The sequence below is a fragment of the Salminus brasiliensis genome, unplaced genomic scaffold, assembly GCF_030463535.1.
Source record: "Salminus brasiliensis unplaced genomic scaffold, fSalBra1.hap2 scaffold_162, whole genome shotgun sequence".
Taxonomy (NCBI): Eukaryota; Metazoa; Chordata; class Actinopteri; order Characiformes; family Bryconidae; genus Salminus; species Salminus brasiliensis.
In genome coordinates, this window is record NW_027326693.1 from 1 (window position 1) to 25000 (window position 25000).

The following is a 25000-nucleotide window of genomic DNA, read 5'->3' on the forward strand; positions in this document are numbered from 1 at the left end:
TGGTTGTTGGCACAGATGCAGGTGCAAATGCACACACACACACACACACACACACACTCAGCTTGTCACACTGCCAATAGAATAGGACTCTCTGAGGCGCAGCTGGGGATGGAGGTGGAGTGGTGACCGTCCAACATCCTGACCTCACTAACGCTCTCGTCACTGAATGCAATCAAATCCTCACAGCAATGCTCCTCTCAAGTCTAGTAGAAAGCCTTCTTCCCTAGACAGTAGAGACAGCTACTCCAACAAAAGCAGGATCAGCTCTTTTTTTAATACCCTCTTCATCTCAAAGGAAACAATGCATGAGCAGGTGTCCCTTTACTTTTGTCATGCAGCGTGCGCATGTGGGCAATTGACAACTTTGCTTTCAATGGACGTCAGTGTAATAAGAATTGATTCCAGGTCCTTTTGGAGCATTTCCACCGGTTCATTCACCATCAAATTCCGACACAACGTAAAGAACACCGGTCAGATTCACACTGCGCTAACGTGACAAAAGTATTGGGACACTTCCTCATTCACTGTTTCTTCTGAAATCAAGGGTATTAAAGAAACTGTAGGAGTGACTGTCAACTCTACTGTCCAGGGAAGAAGAAAGCTTTCTATTAGACTTTGGAGCAGGACTATTATTGCTGTGAGGATTTGATTGCACTCAGGGACAACAGGGACAACAGTGTTGGTAAGGTCAGTTAGTAAGTGGCCACCAAAAAATGGACAAAATTGAGATATGATATTAAAGCAATGCTATTATACCAAAACTTGCATGAGTGTGTATGTGTGTGTGTGTGTGTGAGAGAGAGAAAGAGAGAGTGTATCCTGTGCTCCTTTCCTTCCAGCTCTGATCAGAGAACGTCATATCTCCCCAGTATCCCTAACGAGCGGTGCTGGGTGCCCTTCTGCATGTGGAAGACATTTCTTATCTTGGGGTAAACTGTTCCCCTATGCTGGGAAAGCAGGGGAAGCAGTCTCACGCGCTTTGAAAGAAATAACGATGCAAAAATAAGAAAGCCTGGCTTCTCTTTGATACGCGCTATCATACAGCGATGATCGCACCACGACCGAAGGGCCCGTTTTATTTAGGCCTTCGCATCTGCATGCCATTAGTCGGAATGACAGGTAGCTTCGGGATATTTAATGAGGTATTACGGTGCGGATAACAGCGCAGGGCCCGGGCACACTGTGGTGATCACTGGTCACATAGTGGAGGAAATAGGAGAGGTTGAGCATCAGGTGGACTGGAACACTTAAAAGGTACAGCATGTAATTTAAACACACATTGGCCCTGGCACGACCACAAAGGGAGGTATTTTACTCCAGGGGAGATAAGTTAAAGGCCAGTGTGGGTTTTGTTCCTGGTGCACAAACCCTGTAATTCTATGTGGAAAAGTTTACGAACTCTCCCTTTCTTTCTTTTTGCTGGGAGACGCATCTTAGTCTAAACTGCGGAGTCAACAGCAGCTCCTTTCCCCCAAATTCAGAGCGTTTTAGGATCTCTCTAAGCCCTCAAAACAAGACAAACGCCACCTCCACCATACAACAGCTCACACACACATACCGGTGCTGTTATTCTTATGCTCTTCACAGGAGCCCTGTCCTGTATTCTCCACTGGAGGGCTGATCTGAATGTCATTAATGCCACTAAACTAAAGCATTTATCACACGTTATTTTAGTATCTGAATAATTCATTGTTTAATTTGAAGGCTTTATAAGACCGGAAGGTTCAGCATAGTCTCACATGTACAGAAGCTGCTTCAGTATTAAGGTGGAAGCTGGAGCTCAGGAGGGGGGGGGGGTCCTGCTAAAGACCCGTATCTCCAGAACTGACTAACTGATTTACTAGTTTTATAGTGTTTAATATCTTAGAATCCAGCCTGACTCTCCTCCCAGACCAATCAGCTCCCAGCTCCTTTACAACACTGCAGTCTGATCACTTCCATTTTTGCTGTTTTTCACTTTTTGAGATGCAGTACACTGATGGTGAGTGGACCAATAGAAATGCTGAATCAAATCTTTTTACATTGACTTTCATTGAAAGTTAAGAAGGTGTTTCTTTTTTTTGTAAAGCTGCCATTAAGTTTTTGATTAATTTAACATAATTGAGGAAACAAATTAATAAAAATAAAATCATAAAATAAATATATAAATTATATATATATATATATATAATTTTTTATGTAAAATGAGTTGACATTTTAAATTTTTTTTTTAATATGACCAACACATACACACACACACACACACACACACACACACACTACCAATTCTCATTTTGTTAAGGTTGCCATCATGCATCACAATGACGATGCCCACAATGTGGCACAATTGGAAAGTAAAAGAAACACAATGTGCTGTAGGAATGTTATGTATTAATTTTAGTGAAAAATCAGAAACACATCATCTGAAATGTGCAGAAAAATATCTAATCTAACGTGAGACAGAGGTGTACAAACATCCACACATGACTAACACCTACTAAAAAAATCCCCAAATTCACATTTCAGACGGTAGAGATGGTACTTTTCACTGAAGCTGTGACGCTGATCATTTGAGCTCCGTTAGGAAAGAACACACAACAGAAGCCTGGAGGACTGGAGGAGCCAACCTGTGATTTGGTATTTATCTATCTATATATCTATATATATATATAAATAACTATATCAGCTGATACTGATCCGATCTGTGTGTATAAATGATCCAGCCCCACAGTTTAGATCAGACGAGCTGCTGATTAATCTGTTCAGTAAAATCCTTTATTTTCAGTCTCAGTTTCTATAATCAGACTTTCTGAACTGACTGATTTAGTTTAGTCGAGACTTTTCTTAAAACGATGTTTTATAGTGTTTAATATCTTATAATCCAGTCTGATCTCCTCCCTGACCAATCAGCTCCCAGCTCCTTTACAACACTGCAGTCTGATCACTTCCTGTGTGTGTGTGAGAGTGTGTGTAATGATACACACTCTGGACTGATATCTGTGGTTGTGGGTCTACTGGTGTGTAATAACTGGTTTATAGTGGGTGAATGTGCTGTGTGTGTGTGACGTGGTGTTTCTGTAGCATGAGTGTGTGTGTTAGCATTAGCGTTAGCCTCCACTCAGTTCTGAACGGGCTCTTCAGTGCTGGTTTATAAGAGAAAGGCGAGCGCCGGTTCTGCGGTTCTCCCGCTGGTAAAACGGAGAGTTTCAGTGAGAGTTTTAGAAAGGGTCAGATATTATGGTCTGTTTTCATGTTCCACAGCTGGGCTCTAATGTCTGTTAATGGCGTCTTGAGGACACTAGATGGAGCTCTGAACACCGGAGACCCAGGACTGGATTAAAATAGCAGAGACCTGATCCATTTAAATACACATCTAAATATCAGACTGAAACATCCCTAATAAATAAGTATATAAACACAAAAGTATTGGGACACCTCCATAGCTCTTATGACCTCCCATTCTAAACCCATAGGCATTAATATGAGGTCAGTCCCTATTTGCTCTGAGCTCTAACAGCAGCAGCAGGTCTGGAGCTCTGCTGCAGTTACTAAGTCAGTTGGAGGCTTCTCTGCACTCTGCTCTGAGCTCAGCACTCGGCCCTGACCCCGCTCTGTAACTTTACGTGGTCTGACAGACACTCGGTGGCTGAGCTGCTCTCTGTGAGCTGTTCCTCCTAAACTCTTCCACTGTTCAATAATAACACCACTCACAGCTGATGGAGGAAGATCTAGGAGGGAGGAAATTTCACCAGCTGACTTGTTGTTGTTGGTGCAGCGGTGTCTCCTATTACATACAGAACCACGCTGGAGCTCAGTGAGCTCTTCAGAACCCACTCCCATTCAAGTCCAAATGTTTGTGGACACCCCTTCTAATGAACGTTATCCATGTGGAGAAGTACTGCCAATAGAATAGGACTCTCCGAAGCAGATAAACCTAGATAATCCTATAGGCACCGTGCAGCCTAATGCCAGGCGTGGGCTAGAGGGGTATATAAAGCCCCCCCAGCGTTATTATATGTGTAGTCATACGTGGGAGAAGACAGTGAGGACACAGTGTGGAAAAAACAGCTTTTAATTGAATCCATAATAAAAGGAAACTGCACTTCCAATCTAAATAAATGAGAACAACAATATTAAAAAGGCAGATTATAGTACAGACTTCTTTTCTTTTTCTTATTCAGTGATGTGATTCTGATCAGTCAGCACGGAGCTGAAGAACGTCAAATGGGGGGGGGGTGTATGGGGAGGGGCGAGGGTTCGTCTTGACGCATACACGCACCTACTGAACAGCCGCTGGCTTCCGTACAAAGAGCAGTATAGACATACGGTAGGATTATCCACATAAAAAAATTAACATAGACTTCTGCAAATTTCATTTAAAAAATACATAAATGACTACAGTGACCGAGTTAAAAGGAGCGGAGGAAACAAAAGCAAAACTGCAACAACAGAAGGGGGAGAGGGGCTGGAACTGAAATAAGGCATTAATGTAGAAACAGTGAGAGAGAGAGAGAGGGGGGGGGGGGGGGGGGGGGCTGATGATCAGTGCGCTTTGCGTTTCCTCTTTTTCGTCTTTTTGTCTTTCTTCTTGCCAGCGCACTTCACACAGAACCAGGACTGGTCCTCCGGTGGGGCGGTGATGATCCCTACGCACGGCCTGGAGGAAAACAAACAGTAGAGTTTACTCCCATCATCTCTTCAAGATGCCTGATTCTAATAGCTGCCCCTGTAGAGAAAGACTGCCCATAGAGTAGGACTAGATGAACCCAGTGGCATCATGCTGCTGCCTAATGCCAGGCGTGAGCTAGAGGGGTATAAAGCCCCCCAAGCAGCATTGAGCTGTGGAGCAGTGGAGGAACTGTGTTCTATGGAATGATGAATGGTGGCGGAGCCCCATCCAGTACTTTTGGGAAGAGTTGTAGAGGGAGTTGGGGAGGATGAGATGCTCTCGATGCTCTGTATGCAATCAATCAAATCCTCACAGCAATGCTCCAGCTCCAAAATCTAGTAGAAAGCCTTTTTCTCTGGACAGTAGAGACAACCCTTGATTGATAGGTGTCCCAATACTTTTGTCCATATAGCAGTTTTGAGCGGCCTATCTCCAATCGTACTTTACTGATGCAGTCGATGGACAAAAGTTTTGGGACACAGGCTCGTTCATTGTGTAATCCATGGAAGAAGGCTTTCTAATATGGAGAAGCATTGCTGTGAGGATTTGATTGACCGCATTCAGCAGCAAGAGCCTTAGTGAGGTCAGGATGTTCATCTTCGCCATCCCAAACTCTCAAGCTTATCCCAAAGGCGTCACTTCCAGAGAACACACAGTGTTCAGCGTGTCAGTAGCAATGGGTGCAATTCATTAGAAGGGGTGTCCAAAAATATTTGGACATATAGTGTACATCACAATGAATGCAATAAGGGGTTAATGTAGTAAGGCATTAGGACTCTCTCCATTTCTATTGGCCCATTCATCACCAAATGTTCCCACAGTGGGGAAAAGGACAGGGGGGGGGTGTTGGTTGGTGTATTCAACTGCTGTAAAAACATTTCATACCAGCGATTTTGTGTAAATTTGCTTTTCTAATTTGCATGTACCATATTTACATACACTCACTCAAAACACTGTGACCAATGACTTCTTTTAGCTCGAGTGTGAGCTGGAAAAACATACTATGCAGCCGAATTAGCTGCTGAGTTGTGCAACCCTCAGCTCCACGCAGCGCAGAGCAGAGCAAGCCTGAATACAGTGGATTTAATTCAAGGGTTTATCTCAGAACTACCTTAAACTGAACCAGGTAGCTTTCGAAGCAGTGAATGCAGCTTTGTAGTGCATTCCTCCACGTCTTTCACCGGCTGATCGCGGGGCTTTGATCAGTACACAGACGGTGTGGTTCTGATCTTCGCGAAACAAAATGCATCTAAAAAGACATGATTCCATATGTCTTTATGCCTGCGCCAAGCGAAGGGGGATGTTTGTTACGTCTGCCGCGCGGCTGGTGCCTCCTACACTCCAGCGCGTGTGATGTGTACGTCAGCCTGCCTGCTGGCTCGGCGAGCGACGCAAAATAAAAGTGTTTAAGCAGATCAATCGGAAACAACAAAAAAATCTAATTAAACTTGAGGGACATCTGGAGCTTAGATGAAGACACAGGATTTCCCTGAACCTCACACATTCGCAGGAGATGACGTGCATGCACTTCATGTGTTAAAGGAATCCTCCTAATCTCCATCAGTCAGCTTTGTATCGTCCCTTCGATTACAGACCAGGATATGAATATTTAATAATAAAAATTTACAAAAAAAATTTAAATGCTCATTTAAAGCAGCAGTATGCGAGAACTGGTATTATTGCTCTTGAGCTCCACCTACAGTTGGAGAGTGTGCTTATGCGAGAACTGGTATTTTTGCTCTTGAGCTCCACCTACAGTTGGAGAGTGTGCTTATGCGAGAACTGGTATTTTTGCTCTTGAGCTCCACCTACAGTTGGAGAGTATACTTATGCGAGAACTTGTATTTTTGCTCTTGAGCTCCACCTACAGTTGGAGAGTGTGCTTATGCGAGAACTGGTATTTTTGCTCTTGAGCTCCACCTACAGTTGGAGAGTATACTTATGCGAGAACTGGTATTTTTGCTCTTGAGCTCCACCTACAGTTGGAGAGTGTGCTTATGCGAGAACTGGTATTTTTGCTCTTGAGCTCCACCTACAGTTGGAGAGTGTGCTTATGCGAGAACTGGTATTTTTGCTCTTGAGCTCCACCTACAGTTGGAGAGTATACTTATGCGAGAACTGGTATTTTTGCTCTTGAGCTCCACCTACAGTTGGAGAGTGTGCTTATGAGCTCCACCTACAGTTGGAGAGTGTGCTTATGCGAGAACTGGTATTTTTGCTCTTGAGCTCCACCTACAGTTGGAGAGTATACTTATGCGAGAACTAGTATTTTTGCTCTTGAGCTCCACCTACAGTTGGAGAGTGTGCTTATGCGAGAACTGGTTTTTTGCTCTTGAGCTCCACCTACAGTTGGAGAGTGTGCTTATGCGAGAACTAGTATTATTGCTCTTGAGCTCCACCTACAGTTGGAGAGTGTGCTTATGCGAGAACTGGTATTTTTGCTCTTGAGCTCCACCTACAGTTGGAGAGTATACTTATGCGAGAACTGGTATTTTTGCTCTTGAGCTCCACCTACAGTTGGAGAGTATACTTATGTGAGAACTGGTATTTTTGCTCTTGAGCTCCACCTACAGTTGGAGAGTATACTTATGCGAGAACTGGTATTATTGCTCTTGAGCTTCACCTACATTTGGGGAGTGTACTGATGCGAAAACTGGTATTTTTGCTCTTGAGCACCACCTAAAGTTAGGGAATGAACTAGTATTTTTGCTCTTAAGCTCCACCTACATAAGGGGAGTGTACTTAAGCGAGAACTGCTATTTTTACTCCCAGACTCCCCCTACAGTTGGGGAGTATTCATCAAATTTGCTCCACTGATGTAAACACAAATCACGCTTTGAGCGCCCCCTAATGGACAGCTGCATATGTGCATTTGTTGACTGACCAACTGAGCGATTCAGAAGCAGCGTCTGAACTTAGAGAATTATGTGGCTCAACAGAAGCACTTGGGTTATGTAAATAAAAATAAATAAAAAACAGCCTTAATGGACATTTAAGCACACTCAAACAAGGCAGGTCCACTCAAAGCTAGCGTCTGATCTTACCAGTGGTACCAGTCGTCACACTCATCACAACCGATCATTGGACTTCCATCATCGGGCTTGTTACAGCCAGGACAGATCCAGATCTGATTACCCCACTCGTCGCGGATCTGAGACAGACGGACACAAACTCAAATCAGCATAAACCGTAAAAGTACAATTACAGATCACACATCACAGCTCACATCATTTACAGTCATGTGAACAAATCAGGACACCCCAGGAAAGCCTTTGTGTTTTTGAACATATTTAAACAGCTGGAGCTGGATCTGATCTCAGAACTATTAGAAATCAGAGGTGGCCAACATGGCCAGATCAGGATGTCCCAGCCAGTTCAGCAAGACTCCAACTATCCTTACATGTCATCACGGGACCCACAGGTAGCTCTCGCCACAGTTGGTGTTAAACTACAGCTGATCAACAATCAGAAAGACTGAGAAAAACTGGGAGGTGTGCAAGACGTTCATGGGAGGTAGTGCTTCCTCCTATTTTCACATGACTGTATAAGACTTGACTCCTACAATTTCCATCTGTAAAAGTTTCAGAGATGCTGACTCTCTGTCCAGCAGTGATGCCGTGTGCTGGTGAACCTGTAAAAGCAATGGATGTAGATGATGAGAGATGAGGAGCCTCACCACGTATGCGCTGACGGTCTCCGTGACGACGCTGCAGCCGCGGGCCTTGGCCTGGCTGGGCTGAGGCTGGAGCACCGGGGGTGGAATGGGTGGCGGCAGCACTACCGGAGGTGGGCGGGGTGGAGGGGCGATCGGAGCCGGTGGAGGAGGAGGAGGAGCCGCCGGCGGAGAACGCATTCGGGCGCCTGGACCGGCCCGAGCCACCGGAGTCCGCGGGGGAGGAGGGGTGGGCTCCAAATCAGATGACACCTTACTGATAACACTGAGAGAATGGAGAGGGAGAGAGAGAGAGAGAGAGGGGGGGGGGGGGGGAGTGAGACCAGGGTACTTTTACATGACTTATGAACACTCTTTATTCTTAAAAAAGCAGTAAGTGTTTAATCCCACAGTAAAACACTAATATTAGAGTAAATAATAATAATAACCATTTAAAATTTTCTGTTAGATTAGCCCAGTTTGTGGAGTCCCACAGGGTTCAGTTTTAGGGCCTATAAAACTGTTGCTGTGGTAGTAATGAAGTTACGAGAGTGAAGAAGTGTGGGTTAAAACTAGAGCTGGGCAATATGAGAATATTTTATCGTATCGTTATAAATGTCATCAGGCACTCACTATGCTTTTATGAGTATCTCATGGATATCGCCAGTGCTTTAAAAAGCACTAATTAACTGCATGCGTCATTACAAAGAGTGTTACTATATATAATATCTAACTATATATACTATATAGTCTTATTTAATTTAATGGAGTGAAGAATATAGAGTAAAAATCACAGTGCTCGGTATGGTAAAGTATTTGGAAAGCGGTTTTTAAAAATTTACACTGTTGGTGCATAATATTGTGATAAATATCATAAAAAATGTCTTTAAATATGATATATAAAATTTTCCATATCGCCAGCTCTAGTTAAAGCATCTCTAAAGTTCTCCTCATGGAGTCTAGTATTATTTAGAGTTCTCCTCAGATCAACACCTGGTTTGGTGGTAAATCAGGGCTTAATGATGGTAAATCAGGTGAGCTGCTGCTGCTGCTGCTGCTGCTGCTGATGATGGAGTTGAACACATCCTCCATGCTGTGCTGGCTGGACTGAGGGGGGCGTCCAGGAGAAACCTGGAGGAACCGAGCTCTGTTCTTCAGACTAGCTCACCGACAAGATCTCACTACTTTCTTTCTTCAGAATGAGAAGCTCTTGTTTCTCATTTTTACTGGATTTATCTTCACCTGCTTTATCTGTTCTGAGATCTGGAGCTTCTACAGTAAAACTCTCTCACAGCTGAGAGACATGGGTGTAAGTAGTATGATTAGGTGCCTAAAACAGACAGGATATTGTATATGTTTTTATAAATTCACCCAAAAATCAAACCTAAAAGTGGTGAAGTTTCATGATTCTTTACCAAAGAATCGCAACTGAATCAATTCACTCAACTGAATCAACCTCCGCTCAGCGATTCACACCCGTGTTAACTGTGTGCATAAAGAACTCACTAACACACTCCAGCAGCTCGTCCGGTGCGTGTCCTAAATGATGGAAATTCATCTCGGAGTGTAAAGTGCTGACTGACCCCCGCTGTTGCAGGCTAACGGCGTGATTGACAAGGCCAGAGAGAGTGGGCAACCTCTGTCGCCGTGGTTTTGACCCTGAGAGGGGCGTGTCAAACAGCCATCTCCGATTACACGCTCACGAGCACGGTCATTATTTACGCCTTATCTGAATGACACCTTCAACGAACATGGACACACACACACACACACAGAGACACACTTTCTCTCTCTCTGTCTCTCATACACACACACACACTTCCATGACAGCTCTTCCTCAGACGGTGTGAGGTGTGGGCTGTTCAGGAAATGACCTCACGACTCCTTTAGGCCAGAGGTCACAGGCATCCGTTTTTGCTTGTGTATCAATGGAGCCACTGTTAGAGCTTAACAAAACACACCTAACACACCAGTGTGTCTGCATCCAACACCCAGGACGGAAACAGTCCACCAACCAGAAACATCTAGCCAACAGTGTCCTGGACCAGTGTAGTGGGTGGACAGACGCTGTGTTTAAGCACTCCAGCAGCACTGCTGTGTCTGATCCACCTGTACCAGAGCAAATGCTGTGTGTGGTGGTCAGTCATGGGGGGGGGGGGGTGTCCTGACCATTGAAGAACAAACAGGGTGAAAGGAGACTAATAACGGAGTCTGCAGAGGAGCAGATGGACACAGTCTGGAGGTAGAGACCTACACAGTACCCCTGTATGGTCAAATGGGCCGAGCACAGTCCAAACCAAGGGTGGTCATAATGTTCTGGTAGGACTGTGTCTATATACATAGCAAATGGCAACAGCGACCATTTAGGTAGCAGAGGTTGGCTTTAACCCCACCCCCCACCCAACTCTCTCACATCCACTACATGTCCAAATGTTTGTGGACACCCTGTCAAATGAATGCATTCAGCTACTGTAAGTTGTACCCATTGCTGCCAAAAGAATAGGACTCTCTAGAGCAGATGGCACTATGCTGCTACCTAATGTCAGGTGTGGCCTAAAGAGTGTCCATAAATATTTGGACACACTGCACCACTCACTGGACTCCTATAAGTCGAATCACAGAATGACAAATCTCACAGAACCTAAAAATACCTGTATCGTAATACAACACTCCCCCCCCCAAACTAGAACATAAACAATATCTAGAGCTTTGTTCTCGTATAAACTCAGTCAGTGTCTCATATACACACACACACACACACACACACACACACACACACACACACACACACACACACACAAACACAAACACGCACTGAAAGGCCGGCTGATTATGTTCTGAGAGCAGCGTACAGGTGCAAGAAAAGAACACAATGGAGCGAGCTGACATCAGACATAATACACGCTCGCTCACACACACTCGCACAATAAAGGCCTTCCTGTCGTCACACACACTCACAATCACACACACACACACACACAAACGTTTCCTGCCCTGCATGGTGGTGGAACCGTGAGGATGAGGGAGGAACACTGAAGCAGAGTCTAAACACACTCGGAGCAAATACATCAGCTGTGTTTGAACATACACAGGGGGCGACAGGTAAGTGTGCACGTGTGTGTGTGTGTGTGTGTGTATGTTAAGAAGTGGGGGGGGAGGTTAAGTGGTGTGAACACTGAGACTATTGATAGGAGGGCACAACTAAAGGTGTGTGTGTGTGTGCGAGAACATACACAATCCCACGGGCCATCTGGGACTTGTCACGTGACCCAGAGGCTGAAACACACACCTGCCTGCAGACACGCAGTCTCTGACCACACAGAGAGCTGCCCAATACCTGTCCAAGTGTGTGTGTGTGTGTGTGTGTGTGTGTGTGTGTAAGAGACTTACATCTTGTCCTGTCCAGCTCCAACTCTCAGCGTTAGTCTGGGGATGACCGGAGACTGAGGCACCAAAGGAGGTTCAACCTGAGGAAGAGAGAGGAGTGAGAGAGAGAGAGAGAGTGCACGAGAGTGATTAGTGTGCACTGTATCATTTCATAATAAATCAATATAACACTTTTTTTTCACACACACACACACACACACACACACACACACACACACACACACACAATATAACACAGTATAGAGCTAATCCAATACAGCTCAAGGATAGCACAGAGAAAGAGAAACACACAGACACACACACACACCACTAAAGCTGCCAATATCCCAGACCAGCCAAGATTTTAGGGGGTGGGTGGAGGGTATGGGGGGGATGGTTGGGGGGTTGGGGGGAGTGGTGATGGATGGCAACCTGAAGAAAAGGATGAAAAGATGAGAAAAGGAGAGAGACTGAGAGAGAAGGAGAGAAAGGGAGAGCGGAGTGGAGAAGTCTGAGGAACAGCTGAAGAAGCAGCACAGAGATTGAGGGGTGGAGAACGGAGGGGTGGATGGGTAGCAGTGGACAGACTGGTGGAGAAAAAGGGGGTGCTGGCAGAGGAGAGAGTGGGTCTCTGGTGGGGCTGGTGCTGGGTCTGGGCTGGGCTCAGGCTGAGTGAGAGAGTGGTGCTGCTGAGGTTCTCTCTGCAGTAAAGCTGCTGCTCTGACTGCTGAACACAGAACCGCCTCCTTCTCCACTGCCTCTGGTCTTACCGTCCCAGCTTTATTACTCTCTCTCTTTCTCTCTCTCTCTCTCTCTCTCTCTCTCTCTCTCTCTCTCTCTCTCTCTCTCTCTCTCTCCATCCTTTTGGCTGGTATCTCTACCTTTCTCTACATCCTTTTGGCTAGTATCTCTCACTCTCCATCCTTTTCACTGGTATCTCTCTCTACATCATTTTGTGTAGTATCTCTCTCTCTCTCTCTCTCTCTCTCTCTCTCTCTCTCTCTCCATCCTTTTGGCTTGTATCTCTCCCTTTCTCTACATCCTTTTGGCTTGTATCTCTCCCTCCCTCCCTCTCCCTATAATTTTGGCTGGTATCTCTCCTTCTCCTTCTCCTTCTCCTTCTCCCTCTCTCTCTCTCTCTCTCTCTCTCTCTCCACCCTTTTCACTGGTATCTCTCTCTCTACATCCTTTTGGCTCGTATCTCTTTCTCACTCTCTACATCATTTTGGCTTGTATCTCTCTCTCTCTTTCCATTCCAATCGCTGGTATCTCTCTCTCTCTCTCTCTCTCTCTCTCTCTCTCTCTCTACATCAGTTTGGCTGGTATCTCTCTCTCCATTCTTCTGGCTGGTCTCTCGCTCCATTTGGCAAAGCTCTTGCTCATTCGCTCTCTTTCTCCATCCTTTCTTGTTCATTCTCTCTCTCTCTCTCTCTCTCTCTCTCTCTCTCTCTCTCTCTCTCTCTCTATTCTGCCAATCTCTCTCAGGAGAGAAACTGAGCACCATCAGCAGAATTGGAGGGAAATGTCTGGCAGGTTGCATCATTCTGGGAGAACAGGAGCGTGAGAAGGTGTGTTAGCCGCTGAATTAGCCAACGAGCGCTAACGCTAAACCCTGCTGTGTGGTTCTAAAACATCTCCCAAACAAAAACAAACAAAAAAAGACAAGCTGTCCTCTCTCTCTCTCTCTCTCTCTCTCTCTCTCTCTCTCTCTCTCTCTCTCTCTCTCTCTCACTCAGGATCAGATCACATCTCCTCAAACAAGTGTCTCTATAAGGTATTATTAAGCGAAGCGTCGCATATCCATTTCAGCCAAACACGTGGAAAAGAACTGGCAACCCAGTTCCTCTCCATATACGGGTGACACTGCGCTGGGGCTATACCAGGACTGCAATTCTAAACTGCTATAAATGATTCAGAAGCAGTTTGTACTTCGTTTGATTAGCACTACTTCTTAAGTTAACCGAGGACTCCGAGGACGTGCGAGCGACTGCGGCGGGGAGGGGAGGGCACAGAAATTTCCCATCCTGATTACTGTGATTATTAGGGTTCTCTGCGTGAATACAGTAATGCTATAAATGTATTAGTACACAATCCGTCCCCTACGGGTCTCATATGAGGGAAGTTGTAAAGCAAAAGGAAAATAACAAAGGAATCAATGATAAACTGAATAAATATGAACAAACATTAAATGTCCAAATATTTATGGACACCCTGTCTAATGACAGTTGCGCCCCTTGCTCTCTTTGACACAGAGGTGCAAATGTACACACCGACACACAGCTTGTCTAGTCCCTGTAGAGAAGTACTGCCAATAGAATAGGACTCTCTACAGCTGATAAACATCAACCAGGTGTGGGCTAGAGGAGTATATATAAAGCCCCCCAGCATTGAGCTGTTGAGGAACTGTGTTCTCTGGAATGATGGATGGTGGTTCTCCATCAAATACGTTTGGAATGAGTTGGGGAGTTGGGGTTAGATGAGGTGGGGTGGTGATCACCTAACATCCTGACCTCAACTAACGCTCTCGTCGCTGATTGCAATCAAATCCTCACAGCAATGCTTCAGCTCCAAAATGTAGTAGAAAGCTTTCTTCTTCCCTGGACAGCAGAGACAGTTACTCCAACAAAAGCAGGATCAACTCTTTTAATATCCTTGATTTCAGAAGAAACACTGAATGAGCAGGTGTCCCAATACTTTTGTCCATATAATTTGTTGTCTCAGAGGTTATTGAGCAGTTTGTGTGATGAAGTATTGCCAATAGATTTGAGTACTGGATGGAGCACCAACCATCCATCATTCCAGAGAACACAGTTCCTCCACAGCTCAGTGCTGGGGGGCTTTATATACCCCTCTAGCCCATGTCTGGCATTAGGAAGCATGGTGCCAATAGGCTCATGGTTATCTACTCTAGAGTCTCCTAGAGTCGAATGCTAAAAGCATTCATTAAAAGGGGTGTCCACAAACATTTGGACATATACTGCATTAATGAATCTACTAATCATCCCATCCCTGGTCCACACAAAGCACAAACAGGGGGCGGCTCGCAGAGCTGCAGCAGCAGCAAACAGGGCTTTTCGGCCGAATTGGCTGCGGTTGAATTAGAGCTATGCTCACTTTCACCTGAGGGCATTTACACTTCCTCTGAGGGGCCTTAGGGGACCAAGCATTCTTCACACATGCACTCCTTTACACACACACGCACACTTCTCGCCCTCCCAAAGGAAGGAGTTGAGGCCCTGTACCTGCACGATAAGACCTGTATGGGTGTGTGTGTGTGTGTGTGTATGCACACACGGTCAGGGTCATCCACAATGGCAGGTTCAGATAGCGCTATCTGCTTATGTTAATTAGTCTTTAAGTGGTTGAGGAGGTGGGCGCAATGTCTTTCTCCCCCAAAAGTGCCCCGTACTACTTAACCCGCACTGTATCGCGATGAGCCCTTCTTATTCAAACGCTCGCTCTTCATTTGAACACACACTCGCGCACGCATGCACACACACCTTCCTACCTACCTAAGGAACGTTTGAAAAGGAACGGCCGTGCCCAAATTGATTAATCAGCTCCTAAATGGATGTAAAGCGCTGTAGCCAGCGTAACCCGGCGACCAGAGTCGCTCTTTAGAAGCGGTAACTAAAGAATTGATAACGGTTATAAAAAAAATAAAAGTACGTCAAACTCTTAAAACATTTTTACAAGAGAATAATGAGGTATAACAATACAATTTAACACCGGGTCCTCTTTGTGCCATTCAGAAGCTCAGGAAGAGCCTTCAATCAGAGCCAAGATTACAGAGAATGGAGAGACTCCTCTCAAGCAAAGCTCCCGCAGGACGGCGCAGCAGGACCTATGGAACGCTCGACACAAAGCCTTTCTGAAGCGACCTTCTGAAGTTTGGGGTTTCCAAACTTAACCAATAACCTTCCCACTGATACGGCACCGGACGGAGAATGGTGTCGAGGTCATTAGGCCGGTCATGTTAATCACGCCATCGACTTCTCGTACAATATGTGGACTGGACTCATCTTTCCTGCTGACCTTCGCTTCTGTGGTAACTTGTGTGTATTTTGGCAGAGATGTGGATTTAAGCCAGTCAGCTCTGTTCTGTTGGAAATGAGGATGAGTTGGTCATTCCCACTACTGACCGGAGCGCTGCTGCTGCACTTTGGAACTATGGTAGAGCTGGTGAAGCTCTATTAACACTGACATGAGGAATGAAGCTCTGATATAACATGCAGTATGATGTTAATAACATTAATATTCATTATGAAGCTCTAATAACATCAATATCCAGTATGAAGCTCTAATAGCATTAACATCCGGTATGAAGCTCTAATAACATTAATATCCGGTATGAAGCTCTAATAACATTAATATCCGGTATGAAGCTCTAATAACATTAATATCCAGTATGAAGCTCTAATAACATTAATATCCGGTATGAAGCTCTAATAACATTAATATCCAGTATGAAGCTCTAATAACATTAATATTCATTATGATGTTCTAATAGCATTAATATCCAGTATGAAGCTCTAATAACATTAATATCCGGTATGAAGCTCTAATAACATTAATATCCGGTATGAAGCTCTAACAGCATTAATATCCAGTATGAAGCTCTAATAGCATTAATATCCAGTATGAAGCTCTAATAGCATTAATATCCAGTATGAAGCTCTAATAACATTAATATCCAGTATGAAGCTCTAATAACATTAATATCCGGTATGAAGCTCTAACAGCATTAATATCCAGTATGAAGCTCTAATAGCATTAATATCCAGTATGAAGCTCTAATAACATTAATATCCAGTATGAAGCTCTAATAACATTAATATCCAGTATGAAGCTCCAATAACATTAATATCCGGTATGAAGTTCTAATAACATTAATATCCGGTATGAAGTTCTAATAACATTAATATCCGGTATGAAGCTCTGACAGCATTAATATCCGGTATGAATCTCTAATGGCATTAGTATCCGGTATGAATCTCTAATGGCATTAGTATCCGGTATGAATCTCTAATGGCATTAGTATCCAGTATGAAGCTCTAATAACATTAATATCCAGTATGAAGCGCTAATAACATTAATATCCAGTATGAAGCTCTAATAACATTAGTATCCACCTCATTAACATATTCTAAGGTGAAGAAGTTCTCCTGAGTTCCAGTTTCTGGAGATACGAGGGCTTGAGCATGTTTTTTTTTTGAGTCTGGGGTTTTGGACACTGATCGCTGCTGCGTGCAGAGATGTGTTGATCTCTCTGAGGAAGGAAACAAACTCCCCGTGTCTTTCTTGAGCGCTCGAGGCCGCATCGCCAGACGCGCCACTTTGTTGTTCTGAAATTCGTGATTGTGGCTTGAAGTTAATGATCTAGATAAGAGGAACAGACGATGGCTATTCCACACAGCTCTTCTGAGGCACATTCATCTCTCTGCTCGCTCTCTTCTCAGCCCTCTTTCTGCTTTGGTCTTTCTCCAGCTCTGCTCTGTGTTCGAGCTCTACGATACTGACAAAACCACCAAGCTGCCATTATTCTGCTGCTCAAGCCCAACTGCTGAATGCTAACGTCACAACATTTCAGAGCATCCTGGAATTCTGCTGCTTTAGGTTGCACCCTTTGCTGACCTGTAGTGAAGTACTGCTAAGCACTACCAGAAGCTGATCAACCTTTTGGACCTACAGGCAGCATGCTGTCTAATGCCAGGCGTGGGCCAGAGGGGTATATATAAAGCCCCCTGGCATTGAGCTGTGGAGCAGTGGAGGAACTGTGTTCTCTGGAATGATGGTGGTGGTGCTCCATCCAGTACTTCTGGGATGAGTTGGGGAGTTTGGGATGATGAGGTGGGATGGCTGAATGCAGTCAAATCCTTACAGCAATGCTCCAGCTTCAAAATCTAGTAGAAAGCCTTCTTCTCTCCCTGGACAGTAGAGACAGTCACTCCAGCTCTTTTTTAATCCCCTTGATTTCAGGAGAAACAATGAATGAGCAGGTGTCCCAATACTTTTGTCCATATCGTGCTCTCATAATGTTCTCTCAATGATCAGCCAGTGCGCTTGGAGGAAAGCGCAGCTCCCCAGCTCTGACGCAACAGCTAACAGACGCCCCACCCCTGACGGAGCGAGGCCAACTGTGCTCTCTCTGACTCCGGCTGCTGATGGCAAGCAACACTGCTCCACAGCGCAACGCTGGAGGGCTTTGTACCCCTCTAGCCCACGCGATGCCCACGCAATAGGTTCACTGAGGTTCGCCTTCTCCAGAGAGTCCCATTTTATTGGCAGTTCTTCGCCTAGGCGGTTCCTTCTAGTGGGTTTATGAACCCCTATATTTTTGGGCACCTTCAATTTTGGGAGTAGTATTTTAGGAGTCTCTCTCTCTCTCTCTCTCTCTCTCTAGGAGAAAAGCTGGGCCTCTTTGTGGCGGCAGCAGTGGAAGGCAGTTGTCCGAAAGCCGCTCTGGACGCAGCGAGGTGGAGGTCCAGAGATAGCGGACTTCCTGTGTGGCCCCACGGCGGAGGCATTGTGCCTGGATTTGTCCAGTTTTTATGTAAACGCAATACTCTTTTCACCTGAACTAATACAACCAGTGGCGTAAGCCCCTTACTGCTACGGACGGCATTTTTCTGCTAATCTCTGCGGATTTAAGTCCTTTCCACACATACCTCAGGGCAGCTACTGATAAACCGCCCCTAACTCAACACTCCTTCTTTTCTCTTCCCTGCCACTCTCTCCTTTCTCTCCCCCTCACCCCCCTTCACCCTCTTCCGCCCCTCAACCTCCTCCACCTCCTCCTCCTCTTCTTCCGTCTCCTTCGCCTTTCAGGACGCCAGCAAAGCAGCCTTGCAAAAAATTAAAAGTGATCAAGAGATTTAAGCAGAGGAGAAAAAGAGTGAGAGAGATAGATAGAGCGAGAGAGGGGGGGGGGATATACCCGTCTGTATCCTGTCTAGCAGTGGCGGCAGGAAAGGAAAGGCAAAAGAAAGAGGGTCAGAGAGAGAGAGAGAGCGAGAGAGATACAGAGAGAGAGAGAGAGAGAGAGAGAGAGGGGTGAATTATTGAGGGAGAAAAGGGCCGAGCGAGAGAAATGGAATTCTACACTTAGCTGTGTAAATCAATCCTGAAAGATCTGGTGTGATGTACATGCATTATCTGCCGTGCTGGATGGTGGAAAGACATTAGAGGACGAGTTTGCTGAAGAGGAATTAACACAATCTTTCTCGACTATCGTCGACTCACACAAAGACACACACTCGCACGCAAGCACACATACACACACACACACACACTCTCTCTAAAATGGTCTGTGGATTGGGTAAACAGAGGCTCTGAGGTGTGAGTATTATCCCTTGTTTGATTTGCACACAGATTGACAGCTTTGTGTGTATGTGTGCGCACACACACACACACACACACACACACACACACACACACACACACACACACTCGTGTGTGTTCGCCTGTGCGCGCGTCTGTGTGGGGAAGCAGCGGGATTCAAGGGACGAACTGAACGGCAAAGATGAAAAATGTAAATGTCATTCTGTAATCTACCTATGATCTCAGAGTACACACACATACACACACACACACACGATGTGACTGTGGCAGCGGTCCGTCTTCACCACTGTGGATGCTCAACCTGGGCCTTGAGCTTGCGAGGGCTGCGCGATATATTGATTATTAGCAGTTATCGTGATTTCAATACGGAGATATAAGGTATCTCACTGATATCAGGACACTGTAGACAGTATCAGCAGTGCTTCAGTAGCCTTTCTGTGGGATCGGACCACTCTCCATGAGCATCAGTGAGCTTTGGAAGCCCATGACCCGGTCACTGATTCACAGGTTGAGCACTTCGGTGGAGCACTAACTAACTACACTGACGGCCAAAAAGAGCCGCTCATGTGCTCGACCCTAGGTCATACAGGCAGGTGGGCGTCCGAAAGGTAGAGCAGGTGCCTTAATGTCCTATAAGTCAGTACCTCAGAAGGCAGCGTTGTGATGAAGGTACCTACAGATTCCATGCATTAGATGTTGTGTAGGTCGCCTATGTAGGTCCCCTATGTAGGTCCCCTATGTAGGTTCGATCACAGGTCATACAAACTGGTGGGTGTCCAAAACGGAAGGCAGGTGCCTTGATGCCTTGCGACCTGTGCTGTCAGAAGGCAGCACTGTGATGAAGGTACCCACAGATTAAGTACCTAACAGAGACAACATCAGACGTTGTGTAGGACCCCCTTTGTGGCGCCTGTGGATGGACGCCACATGCTGGACCTTGCCAGCATTACCTTTTTCAACCTGGTCACTGATTCACAGGTTGAGCACTTCGGTGGAGCACTAACTAACTACACTGACAGCCAAAAAGAGCTGCTCAGGTGCTCGACCCTAGGTCATACAGGCAGGTGGGCGTCCGAAAGGTAGAGCAGGTGCCTTCATGTCCTATAAGTCAGTACCTCAGAAGGCAGCATTGTGATGAAGGTACCCACAGATTCCATGCATTAGATGTTGTGTGGGTCGCCTATGTAGGTCCCCTATGTAGGTTCGATCACAGGTCATACAAACTGGTGGGTGTCCAAAACGGAAGGCAGGTGCCTTGGTGTCTTGCGGCCTATGCGGGCACCCAAAAAGCCATAATTTGGCCAACAGTACACTGAGAATTTCATGGGCAAATTACTAAGCTACATTTGTACAGATTGCTGCTCTGCTTCCACTGTCTTGCTTTTTCTATCGAGACTAGCCGGTGCTACCCAGAGGATCATGGGATCTGTAAGGAGGTGAAAGAAACATCTATGCTGCCTTCACAAATCAGCAAGATGAAGGTCCCTTAGCAGGCAGCATTTTATACAAACATTCGATTCAGCCACGACTCAGAGGGTGAATTTCCTACAATTCAGGCACAGCCATGGGGGCGCTGGTCAGCCCTGTGGTACAGGTTTGAAAGATCTTCCTTGGAGCACTTATTTTAAAATAAATAGATTAAAATAAATTTCCAGTGTCTTTCCCTGGTAACTTTAGCTCAGGAAATATTCCAAAATGTAAACTTTCCTTGGGAATTTATGGGAATTGATTGAAATTAATAGGAAATATTGGATAATTTCAATGAACTATTTCATTCACGATCATCAATGTACTGTTTTTTGTCAACTGTAGACATGAAGGCCTAACAATACAAATAAATCTACCTTGGGAACTAATGGGAATAAAATAGGAATATTTGAAGCTAAAGCTGTTTTAGCTTAATTTATTAAATATTAGATATGATACCAAAACAGTTGAACAGCAAAGCTGCTCCTCAATCCCAGGCACCTTACACACTGCAGGGCTATTGAGAAGACCACCCCCCCCTGCACTCACTGTTCAGTCCTCCATCACATGTACAGCATATGCCCAGATGATTTCTAGAAACCTGATAATCAATTATTTCTCACCTTTAGCTTGGAATAGTGCCATGTTATTCCCCTTACTTTTCATAATGACCATAGTAAATTTCCCAACTTTGAAAATTCTGAGAATTGTGCAACCCTAGTAGGTACGCGGGACCACCCCACAACACCTGAGATTTTCAACACTTCCATCACCTTCAAGAACTGACGGTTCACTCCCTGCCTAACAGATCCACCCCCTGACAGGAGCCACAGGGATCAGATCATCAGTGTTCTTCACTACTTAGTGGGTGGTAATAGACCTCTTCTCAGTTTGAGAAGACATTTTTGAGGAGGCACATGCTAGCCTTCACCCTTCTAGCACTGGAAATGAGATCTGGAAACGACTAAACAGAGGTGAAAATTGGGGGATTTGTGTAGAATTTATATATATATATAAGGCTAAATGGCCACCAGACGAATTCACGGTCTACCGGCGGATGCGCAGGGTCACACAAACGACAAACTAGCCTTTCCCCCGTGCTGGAGGGACCTCCAGACATGTTAACTGCCCTCCTGCTGGCTAAGCTGAACCAGCCCAATGAAGATTTTTGATGGATGCTGAAGACCAGTGAGCGCTCTTCTTCTTTGTTCACGGTCATGGTGTGTGGGACTTGTTTGATGAACAAGTGTAAATGTGACATGCCATGATCGGCCTCACAGATCGGTCAAGTGGCCCACTGTGCCGAGGCTACTAGGTAGGGTACGAGGTTTTGTCCCACTGCAAAACCTTCCAGTTGACTCGTCTCATCGCTTCCATTTGTTTATCAATTAAAGATATCGGAAGGAGATATTGGGGGCGGGTGGGGGGCAACAGACAATGAACCCGAGAACCCGCCAAACACCACAAGACCCCCCTCATTTCCTCAAATGGGCCGAGAAATGAGGAAGTTAGGTGTTGTCAAGGCAACACAATCACAACATTTACCACCCCCTTCTTCTCCTAATCTGGTGCTGCCAATTTCCCCACCCGTTCCTAAGTCCCCCTATCACTGGCAACACTCCCGACACTAGGAGGAGGCCAGGAGGAAAGCGCCCGGTCCCGAGTTCCAGGCAATTGCGCTCTCTCTGATCCCGATTGCTGATGACAAAGTGTTACAGGGCCATAGTGGTAGCTGAGCCACTCTGGGCCACCACACACTCCCCAGATTTTTCCTTTTAGCCCCAGTGAGAGCTTGTGGGACCGGACAAGCCTGGACAGCAGTGAAGTAACGTCTCTTACTGTCCTTTTGAACTTGTGGGGGGAAAATGGCCACAATATGGCATTCGGAGCTGCGAGAGTGCAGCCCTAGTGCTCTGTGTGTCTTATTAACGGCAGGTCTTATAAATGCTTTATGCAAACTGTTGCGGTGTGTAATGGAAGAATTCACCGCAGGCCCTTTTGGCTGCCCTATCTATGAGGAACGCTCTGGTCAGAGACTTTGTGATCTGGGGTTTAATGAGTCCCCGCCCAGGTCTTACCATTACAGCCGGCTTCTCCAGTTTAGGCTTCTCCTTCTCCTTTTCCTTCGCCTTTTCCTTCTTCTCCTTCTCCTTCTCTTTCTTCTTCTCCTCTTTGTCCCTCTCTTTCTCGCGGGCCCGCTCCCTCTCCCTCTCCCTGTCCTTCTCACGCTCTTTCTCGCGCTCCTTCTCCTTGTCCTTTTTCTTCTTCTTCTCCTTCTTGTCCTTCTTCTTGTCCTTCTCCTTGGTCTTGGCCTCCTTGGGGTGAAAGAGTTTTTCGGGCAGGATGGGCTGCAGAGGCGGGAGCATGGAAGGCATGCGGAGGCACGCGGAGGGGCTGAACAGAGGAAGCGAGGCGGCAGCGGCGGCGATAGCGGCTTCTTTGGCGCCTAGAGACAACTTCCTCTCCTCCTTGCCGCGCTCCTTGCCCTTGTCTCGCTTGTCTTTGTCCTTTTTGCTCTTCTCTTTATCTTTCTTCTTCTCCTTGTGCTTGTCCTTCTCCTTCTTGCTGCTGCCGCCGCCGGCGTTGTCTCTCCTTTCGTCCAAGCCGAGCGCTATCTCGATAGGCCAGGGCTTGTTCTCCTCCGCCTGCCCGGCTCGCTCCTTCTCCCGCTTCTTCTCCTTGTTTTTCTCCTTGTTCTTACCCTTGTCTTTGCCCTTCTCCTTCAGTCGCTCTTTCTCCTTCTTCTTCAGCTTGGTCTTGACGTCCTTCTTGAGCTTCTTCTTGAGGAGGGACGGGGTGGCGATGGGATCTTTGCGCTCCTGGAGCGGTTTCAGCGGTGGTTGCGGCGTGGGCGGCGAATCGGAGGGCGAGGAGAAGTAGGGCAGCTCTGAGGGAGACTGGGAAAGGGCGGGTTGACCTTGATTGGCCTTCCGGATGACCTCGTCTATGGAGTCGTCCAGAGTCCATCGGTTCGGGGTGACTAACGAAGGGGCTAGCGGCGTGACTAGCTGTTTAGCGCCGAGTACGTGAATGTGTTTGCTCGGAAGGAGCGGCTGTTTGGGCGTGCTGAGGCCTTGCATGTGTTTGGGTCCGATTTTCGGGGGGCTCGGGAGCCCGTCGCTGTCCGAGCCCGAATCGTAGGCGAACGGGTCGACCGGGACCGATTCGTCTTTGCGCGCTCGTTCGATCACCGCAGCGATGGAATCCTCGATGGCTTCCTCTTTTGGGTCGTGACTTTTGAACTGGCCATCGTTAGGAACCTCTTCGACATGAGGCCCCACCCAGCCACGGCCAAACTGGGCTGCTGCCAAATGGGCAGGCCCCGGTCGCGGGCTTCGAGGGCTTCGGGGTCGGCCAGGCGACCTTTTCCCTGCCTTCTGAGCGCTCTTGGGCGGAGTGATGGCCAGAGGGCGGGCGGATATGCCGGAGGAGGCGGAGCCACCCCCTCTTTTGGGTGATTTGTTCTTCTGGCGGGCCGGGGAGAGCGAGGGGATTTTGGGCTTGTGGCCCGGCGTTGGAGGGGCCACCGTTGGCCGGGCCGGTTCGATGGACAGCGGCGGAGAAGGGGAGCGGGGCATGTGCTGGGCGTTGAGGGAGCTGAGAGGTTCTCTGGGCTCGAAGCTCCATTCGGGACTGGAGCCGGGTTTGGTGCCCAAACGGGGCCTCTTAGCCGAGGGCAAAAGACCTTCGGGCCTGGGGCTATCTGACCTGCGCTGGCCCAACCAGTTCTCAATGTTCTCTTCGTCCTCGCCGTCCTCTTCCTCGCCCAGGGACACCTGCATGGCCTCGGCTGATGTGCCCATGTCTGGGGGGACTTGCTCTTCCTCCTCCTCTTCTGAAAGAGAGACAGAGAGGAAAACATGGCATTATTAATCAGGGACTGACCGACAGGAACATCTCACAGGGACTTGCTATCTGGGACGGATATATTCCTGAACGGGATGTTGAAATCTGAACTGATTTGAAAGGGATCAGACTGAGCGAACCCCGAACGAAGACTCCGGTCCCTGCGTTCCTTTGACACACGTCGAATTCTGCCGTGTTTGTCATGGAAGAAGGTGATTCATTTAATCCAACGATTTAAAAGCGATTCAGGACCAAAAAGCCAGCGCAATTAAAAGTGATACTGTCCCCGGAGGGCCGGCGTAGGCGGGGAATTATAATCGATGCAATGATTCAGCTAATGAATCGCTACACTATTTACTGTATACATGGAAAAAGATAGCGAGGTGAAGGGGGGTGGTAGAGATAGAGGGCGAGGGAGATTGAGAGAGAGAGGAGAAAGAGAGAGGAGAGGCTTAGAGGAGGAGAGCGATATTAAGTGGAATGGGGGACAGATATCAGAGCAGAGGATCAAAATCATTCACACCTGATTACACAGCGGAGAACAAGATTCGTGGGCACACACACACACACACACACACACACATATATATATATATATATAAATATATACACACACATACACACAGTCTAACTCAGACAACATATTGTAAGAGTAATCTTAAGCAAAATCAAACTTTTCT

At 46.5% G+C, this 25000-nt stretch overlaps 1 protein-coding gene across 1 annotated transcript; it reads right to left on the reverse strand.

The window, feature by feature from the left end:
- Positions 1-4035: 4035 nt before the first annotated feature.
- Positions 4036-24305, reverse strand: LOC140548890 (transcription initiation factor TFIID subunit 3-like). The gene is made up of 5 exons (XM_072672072.1): positions 22553-24305; positions 11691-11767; positions 8325-8586; positions 7693-7799; positions 4036-4636 (listed from the first exon to the last, which is right to left on the reverse strand). The coding sequence occupies exons 1-5, from the start codon at positions 24275-24277 to the stop codon at positions 4522-4524; spliced, it is 2286 nt and encodes a 761-aa protein (XP_072528173.1). The 5' UTR covers positions 24278-24305; the 3' UTR covers positions 4036-4521.
- Between the last annotated feature and the right edge of the window lie 695 nt (positions 24306-25000).